Consider the following 8,850-nt stretch of genomic DNA (forward strand, 5'->3'; position numbering starts at 1 on the left):
TGGAACAAAATACGCTGCTGAAGACGTTTCACCTGAAAAAAAGCTACTGTCGAAGAAGAGACTCTACCAGGTTTTGAGAAGGGAAACAGTGAAGCCCTTAATGAGGTTACTACCACTGATGTGACTGTTACTGATAATAGGACATTTTCTGATGGAGCAGATGAACCCAAGTGAAGCAGAATGAGACGGAGACCAGTATGGAAGAAGATATGTCCTGTAAAATTAAGAATTTGTTGAATTTTAATTTTGTTTGTAAATTCTGTACATTTATTTAAGTTATTGTTAATTATCTATTGGTTTAATGTAAGTGGCTATTGTTGGGGATGAACAAAACTAAAGAATGGGCAGTGTTGCAACAGCGGAAGTCACGCGACACTGGGAGAATGCGCACTGGAGTTTCTAGAAAGATCGTGACTTAGTGGGCCACCTCACAAATGTCCCAATGTTTGCTAGATGCCCTCTTTTTTAGTATATAAGACGTTGATAGATTGAAGGGAGGGAATCGAGTCAAGCGAGCAGTAGGCACCGTAAGTAAAGTGTGTGGATCGCTGTGAATTATAACGTGTGTTTATAAAAGTAGTTATGTTTAAAGTGACTGTGGAAATTAAGTGTATTACAAAGTTTGTAATGAGAAAGAATAAACTAGTTTAATTAAGAAAGGACTTGTATCGCTGAAGTTTCTCGGAAAGAATTTTTATGGGAAATTATCAAACAAGCAGATACGTAATAGAATAATCTATCTTGTAAGTTGTGTTCTAAAGTAATTAAATAAACCCTTATGGACTTTTGATGAAAACAGACAATTACATAAGTCTCAGGATACAACAGTGGTAACCAACAATGTAATGTAAGTGAACTTATCACAGATTGTTTTGTAACAACAGAGCAAAGAAGAATGATTCATTTTGTCATTTGTGTTCTAAAGTAAATGAATCAGCCTGTGTGGACTTTGATAAAATAAGACAATTATTTAAAGCTCTGGATACAACTGTAATAATTACCCATCTAAGAAACATTTGTATATGTGTTTGAATTGTTTTGATATATTATTTATTTAACAAGTGGACTCAGTGCTGTTTGTTTATTATTGAATTTATCGCCAACAAGTCACAGACACCTACTCTAAAGAATCCACAAATACATAAAAACCTGACAAAGAAACTATATCATATATGTGCATGGTAAATTATAATATATAACTATTTACCATGTAAGTGATATGTTCAGTTGTTTAGTGTGATATAGCAATATACCTTAGTTTTAGACCAGCCCACATTGTAGCTAGCTCATCTAAAGGTGTTTCATCTGTGACATTTTTTTCAAAAGCCATCAATAGAAGTTCCTTTAATCTTTGTTTGTTCATAATTGAGCTTCACAAGTTTTTAACAAGCTGCAATTTATTGCATGTTCTTTCATCTTTGGCCACAGTTACTTGAGCAAGGTGAAAAGCCCCATTAGTGAAAAGGAAGATCTCAGCAGAATTTAAGATATCTTTAACATATTTGCTGATAATTGTCATTTGCAATTTGAAGGTATCTATTTCTTAATGAAAGTATTGGGGTCTGGTCTTTTATTCTCAGGACAAAATACTGTGAGAGCGTTAAAAGCTGCTGGGATGCAAGGCATCAATTAGGGGTTTAATAGTTGAAACACAGTTCTTGTGGATATATGCGAATGTGTTAATTTGTATGTCTAAAATTGTTTTTAATTCTTTACTATAGAAGGTTTCTGTTTGGATTTCATCTGTTCTTTTTTGGGGGTTTTCTGTTGTTGACAAAAATCACTGGAAACATCTACATCAATATTCTTTGCAAATATAGCAGTAACTTGAATTTCTGTATTCATTTTATCAATTTTATTGTTGACATTTTCAAGACTTTCTCTGGTTGTCTCCAGGACAATTATCTCATTGATAATGTTAGATCTTCACACTAGAGAACCTCTGTCATCCTCTTGATTTTGTACGTGATGTTCTACATGAACATGATTGATGGTGTGAAGTAAAAACTTGTTAACCTCATCCACAAAACGGAGGCAAAGATTTTTATCTTAGCATCCTCTGATTTTTCCAACTTGGCCAGGCTGACTGTTGACTCTAAATGAGCTACCCACCATGTTTTGGAGAAGTTTTATAGACTTTACTGGTTATCTACAGTCATGTGTTCAATTGATTCCTGTACCAATGGTATAAAATATGAAAAGCCTTCTATAGAACATTAAAAATGATAGAGCTTGCCTTGCAACTGGCTCGGTAACTGTGTTAGAATAATATGCCCAGCATGGCATTTATGTAATGCTGCTTCTGTACAATTGAACCTTTCTGACATTAAAGATGTGTACTGTGTAGTCATAACTTTTAAAGGAAAGCTCTTCAACTTTATCTTGTGTTTTGTTTAATAACTTAAGCTGACTAGCATTCTGACTTTCACACAGTCTGGCCTCTTTTTTTCGTTTCATCAGGGAAGAATATGTGTTTTTGCTATTTTGCCCATTTATCAATATATTTTGAGTTGGATATAAACAGGGTCAACGGGTTATGTTTATTAGCTAAGATTTTACATTGACTGTTGATTGCAGTTTTATATTTGTTGCTTACCTTTTTTTATTTCTCTGCCAGTACAAATTAATTTGCCAGGGTCTTCATAGTACTTTCATTTGTGTTGTTGCAGATAATCATCATCAAAAATTTTTTTGCAAACCAGGCATCTTAGCTTAGTTCTCTTTTCTTGCATGCTTTACTTGGACATTATCCATGATTATCAAATATCAAAAGCTCATCACTAACTTGTTGTTAGTATTTTGTTTACATCATACTGAACTGAGAATCCAAAAATGAACAATAACTTGTTCAATATTTCAAGCTGCCAAGCCACAAATTGTCTTTGTGATGTTCAAATCTAAGAAAATTTGAAATTAATGGAACAATATCAAATTCAAATTGCATGGGAATAAGTATTATAACTAATTAAGTAAATTAAAATCTCCTCTTGTTACTAGTTATATATAATCCAAGATTAAACATCAGAGAGAATTATTGATATTTTGTGAAAGAGAGGGTGTGATAGGAGGGCAAGGCAAATGGGTTTCACTTCCTGTTTACATCTCCATAAAGAAAAATGATTGGAGGCTATAAAACTACATCTTATTTTAGCAACATCTAAGCAACAGTTATTTTAAACTCAGAAGACAATTCAGTGGCTGGAAAGAACTTGTATAATGGGCATTTCAGATCCCAAACATGTATGTGCCACACAAGAATGAATATTGAGCATTTTTTAAATATTTTTGTTTGAATTAAGAAATTAAAATAAAGCAGAAGGGAATAGATAGAGAGATTGAAGATAGAGATAATCGATTCAAGCCATAAGTAAAGTGTATGAATCACTGTGATTTATAGCGTGGGTTCATAAAAGTAGTCAAGTTTAAAGTGACTGTGGAAATTCTGTGTATTGCAAAGTTGTATTGAGAAAGACTAAACTAGTTTTAATTAAGAAAGGACTTGTATCACTGAAGTTTCTCTGAAAGAATTTCTACGGGAAATTAACAAACAAGCACTATAATAAAATGGAAATATCTCAAAACCTTAGTTTTAACTTATAATATTGGTTTTATTATGTAACATGTTTAATATTATGACATAAAGCATAAATAGGAGAATGAAGTATGATTTCATTGTTTCAATGGAAAACTAGACATTTGCAATACTATGATAATAATATAGCTAAAGGACATTTACCCACATTTTTTTAAAGTGTTAAACTAAAAAAAAAAGAAACAGTTGTAGTTGCTCATTAGGCTTAACATCAGACACAATCCATTTCAGTACTAGTTGGCCCTTATAGTTAGTTTATTTATTTACCTCAAATAGCAAATATTTTACTTTTTATGTTCCAAAAATTGATTACTAAATATCAGCATGTGTTATTCGTGTTAAGTAGCTTTGCAAATAATGAAGACACTGATGTATGTTGATTATATGCTTGAGACAGGCCATTTGAAAAAGCATCACACCTGTAATTTTAGCAACAAGTTTCAAGACAGCAAGAACTGTGTATTAATGTTTTAACAGTAAATATTGCTAGTAGGCCTAATTGTGTTTTTCTTTTAAGCATAATGTACCAGCACTATCACCTGAGAGAGAATGTCCCCTCACAGGGCATATTGTGATAACACAGAGCATCCCAAACTCCATGGCAACTAGTTTGACAGCAGATGGAGCCATTATAATTGATGCAACTAAACGCAAACCACAATTTGGAGATCGAGAGGTATTATTTATTCATTATGCTAACTCATTTTGTTTTCATAAACACTTCCTTGTTTGTTTTCTTATATACTTACCTTTTCAATAAAATTCATGCTTTTTGAAGAAAAAAATGTTAAAACTAGATGTAATTGATGTTGTAAACCCTTTCATTTTTGAAATACTGACAAATAAAGAGATGAAAAATAAATTGATAAATGAAAATCAATTATGTTCAATTGTTAATTTTAACTTTTTAATTTATAGTAAATAGTTTTAAAATGCTTGACACAACAACTTCGAACTTTAAGTGGTAAGGTTTAACAAAAACTTAATTTGTATAGCCCTGGAAGTAATAAGTATAATATATGGTCTATATACGTTGTGTTGATTGTTTGTCATATGAGGACAGGTTAAAGTCTCTGAAATTGTTTTCTTTTGAACTAAAGGGAATTTGATTGAGATGCTTAGGATTATTAAGGAAATAAATGGTATCAATGCATATTTGTTTATATTTAATGGTGAAAATGGTAGGACAAGGGAGGCACAAATATATTGATTTTTATAGAGTAGGCATCATCTTCAGCTTACACAGTTTGCATTTCTAACAGGGTGGTTGGTCTTTGGAATGGATTGTTTCCAGATATGGTAGATGCAGTATTTAAAGGAGTTTAAGGAAAACTTCATGAATATTTAAATGATCAGACCTGGAGTGTGAGTTTTTTTTTTTGGATGGAACAGACTTTATGGACTAATAGACCTCCTGTTCTCCTTAAATATGGTATTATATAAAAGAAAATGGATTGGTTGAAAGAATGATCCTCGAAGCCACGATATCTGAATCCTATTGAGTAGTTGTGAAATGAACTAGGTTCTAGAGTGAAGGTAATATATGTTAAATCTAAGGATGAATTATGAAAAAATGTACAGGAAATAGGAAACAGCATTTAATCAGACATTTGAAAGAAGTTGGTGTGTATAATGGCAAGAAGATTGCAAACTGTTATTCAAGCAAAGGGAGGTTCATGTAAATACTGAAAATGTAAAGAAATAATAAAAGATAGTGATTTCATTTTATTTCAAATTCATTGTTTATGTACTAAATTATAGCTGGGCTGTTAGTGGTATTTGCCAATCAATCAGTTGGTGGCCCCAGTAATCAGTTAATTTTGATTATCCAATTAGTGGTACTTACAGGCAAAAAAAAAGTTGGTGTAGGGTGGTGCTAGCCAGTTGCCTTCCCTGTAGTTAGCATTACAACAACAAAAAGAAAAAGGTTGGCAACACCTTTACTCTAGTCAGCGGTTTCAAATTAGTGACAGTGGCATAAGAAAGATAGGGTGAGCAAGTTTGTTGGCAATATTTCAGTTACTTGTTGAATAATTGAAATAATCTAAAATAGTAATAATCAAAAACCCTAATACTGATTAGTTGATTAACTTTATGACAGTGGATTTAATCCTAGTTTAGATTACTCGATTGTTGTAATATTTGGAAACATTAATTTTGATTAATTGATTAAATCAGCCAGCTTTGTACTAAATACAAATAAGTAGCTTTTTTCTTTGAAATATTCTAATCCAGTATAAAAGATCATAACCAATAAAGAATGTAGCATTGTATAAGTAAGGAATATTCTTTTTAGGAGATAGTTTTTAGTTGTTAAAACAATTTCAATTACATTTGAAATAATTTGTTATAAAGAATTACAGGAAGCTGTAATGTAGAACTGTATTTCAAATTTTCAACCATTTTAGTGACTGAAGTAGTATCCAACAATCATATATGTTACAATCTTTCTTTTTATAAACACTTACTCACCTTTCTTCACAGAAAATAACTATTACCTTGCACCAGTTCCTTGAAAATTTTTACACACTCCATAAGCCTTGAATGAAGTTTCCACCCCTACACATATTAACATCCTATGTGCCAGTCTATGATGTAATCAGCCCTCCACCATTAGGAAAGTGACACATCCTCCATGTACAATAATTCCCATAAACACTAACATTTTCACAAAGACTGGGTCCTTCCTCAGCACTGCTTTATTCAGATGTGTTTTTCTTAGGAATTAATGGCATTTTTGTACTTATTATTTTAGACATTTGTTACCATACATAGTGTAATTTATCATTCTTGTTTTTTTTATTATGACAGATATCAAATGTTAAACATTTCAGTTACAACAATGATTCGAATTATCTTCAGTTTTATTTCATTTTTTAATCAGATTTTTAATTTTGGGACACATGTCCCATTGTAAGTTTTTATTACAGCACTAATTCTTGTCTTAATTCAGTGTACGAGCTTCATTAAGTATTTTTCAGTGTCATCATTAGGCCAGTGACCTAGGCCTATGCACCATCAGGCTAATTTTTATTTCTGAAAAAAAAATGTTTTGTGGATCATCTGTAATATGCTTTTATGTTTCCACATTTCTGACATCCCAAGGTTCTGACATTCCTCAAAAGGAATCATCCTATACTTTATTGATAACTGAGACACATTTATGGTCAGATATAATACTGTTATTATGTTGGTTTCATTTTGAACTTAGATCTAAAAATCCCAATCTCCTGCTTCTGTTATTTCAGTTGAGTCTGCTTCTTTTCTCTTGATGTGAGTTACCTTAATGTTTTTTCCACACCTGCTATTGCTTCTTGTTCCATCTTCCCAACAAGGATGAGAAAATCCAACCTTTGACCTTCATTGCTTGGATTACACAGATATGTGTCTTCTGTCTTTCCTTTTTTGCATTTATTTTTGCTAAATCTTGGCCTAACTTGTTGCACGAGTCTCCATTACTTGATTCTCTTCTTTCAGCTTGGAAATCTTGTCTTTCTTTTTCTCTTTTTCACTCTTGTTTTTCATCTCTTGCTCACTCAACTTCTTCGTCCCCATGCTTCACATGCTTTTCATAGCCTTAACTCGTGACCCTGTCATCTTTACAAGAGAAACTTGCACATACCTGTTTTTCCACCTTGCCCTCGATTTTTTTTTTTTTTCTTTCTGCAATTGTGTCCTAAGTAATTCATCTTCTATATATCTTGGAGATACTTCATCTTGATGTCTTAATTTCTGACGTTCACCTCCCTTAATCTTCTGGAACCTCTGTGTTACACCCTTTCTTTGTGATGAGGTTTTCTTGGGGGTGTTTTTTATATTTATGAATTATGAGCTGAATTATCTCATCAGAAGTCCTCTCTGCTAAGTTTAGTTTCTTGCCTTTATGGAGAAGAGGTAATCCCTATGTTTTTTCATCCTCTTCTTACTATCCAATATTCACCATCTATGAGAGCTGGCTTTTACTAAGGTGACTAGATTTCCAAACTGAAAAATCTTGAACACTCCATCCCTTGCCCCTAATTTCAAAATAGTCACAACAAATTTGAGATAGTTTAGCTTTTATTTAATTTACTTATAATTTATTGAGTTTTTCCACAATATTTTCAAATATATTGTCACGACAGCAAAAGTTGCTCGATGCTGGGAGCATGAGCTGGAGTTCTAGAAAGATCGAGGAACCTGTCAAACATCCTAGCGTTTGCTAGACGCATGCTTTTATTGTATATAAATGTGGCAAATAAAGCGAGAAAATTAATCGGAATTGGGATTGCAGATAGAGAGATTGAAGATATAAACACGGATAGTTGAGTCAAGTGGGCAGTACGCACCGTAAGTAAAGCGTGTGAATTGTTGTGAATTATAGCGTGTGTTTAATAAGTTAAAGTGACTGTGGAAATTAAGTGTATTACAAAGTTTGTAACGAGAAAGAATAAACTAGGTTTACTGAGGAAAGGACTTTTATCTTTGAAGTTTCTTCGGAAAGAATTTTTATGGAAAATTAACAAACAAACGGAGGCGTAACAAATTGATGACAGAGAGTGGGACGGGAAAGAAAAGAAGAAGAAGATGGAAACCAGAGGTGGCAAATCAAACTACAGCTTAGCAGATTTGATGGCAGTAATACAAGAACAGCAAAATAAACAAGAAAAGAAACAGGAAGAAAGTCTCCAACAGTTACAGGAAAGTCAACAACAATGGCGACAAGTACAAATGGAAGACATTAGTAAATTTCAAAGTAAATTAAATACATTAAAGGATGATTTATTCACAAGGAGGATACATTAACCATCAACTTAATCACTTCGAAGTCTACAGGGCTAGGTTTAGGACAAGAGTCCGTGCTAAAGGGGAGAGCCTTCAAGAGCTGGCACAGGACTTGGAAAGTATGGCACGCAAGGACTACCAAACTGCACCACCCGATCTCCTCAAGTTGTTGCTTAGGGATCAGTTTGTAGATGCTTTGGACAGTCCACAACTGAAGATAAAAGTAAAGCAAGCACTCCCCTCTACTATGCAGGATGCAATGGCCAGAGCTCTTGAATTTGAATTCTACGTTAAGTACAGCACAGAGGTACCAAGGTTGGTACAGTCATCAGGATTCAAGGCCAGAAAAGGGTAGCTTTCAAAGAAGTTTGAGGGACTTTGCTGACACTGTAACAAACCAGGGCACAAGAAAGCTCAGTGCTGGAAACTTAAACACAGGAAATACTGCTACCCAGAAAGGTTGTTGGAACTGTGGAGAGCAAGGACATGTGATG

At 33.2% G+C, this 8,850-nt stretch overlaps 1 protein-coding gene across 1 annotated transcript in view; it reads left to right on the forward strand.

The window, feature by feature from the left end:
• The window catches only part of LOC106465108 (PR domain zinc finger protein 10-like), a 200,661-nt gene that overhangs the window by 176,440 nt on the left and 15,371 nt on the right, over positions 1–8,850 (forward strand). The window contains exon 21 of the mRNA XM_022392946.1: positions 4,110–4,268. Within this exon, the coding sequence (XP_022248654.1) occupies positions 4,110–4,268 (159 nt within the window). The remainder of the gene's footprint in view (positions 1–4,109; positions 4,269–8,850) is intronic.

The sequence above is a fragment of the Limulus polyphemus genome, unplaced genomic scaffold (genome assembly GCF_000517525.1).
Source record: "Limulus polyphemus unplaced genomic scaffold, Limulus_polyphemus-2.1.2 Scaffold1839, whole genome shotgun sequence".
In the NCBI taxonomy this organism is placed as follows: Eukaryota; Metazoa; Arthropoda; class Merostomata; order Xiphosura; family Limulidae; genus Limulus; species Limulus polyphemus.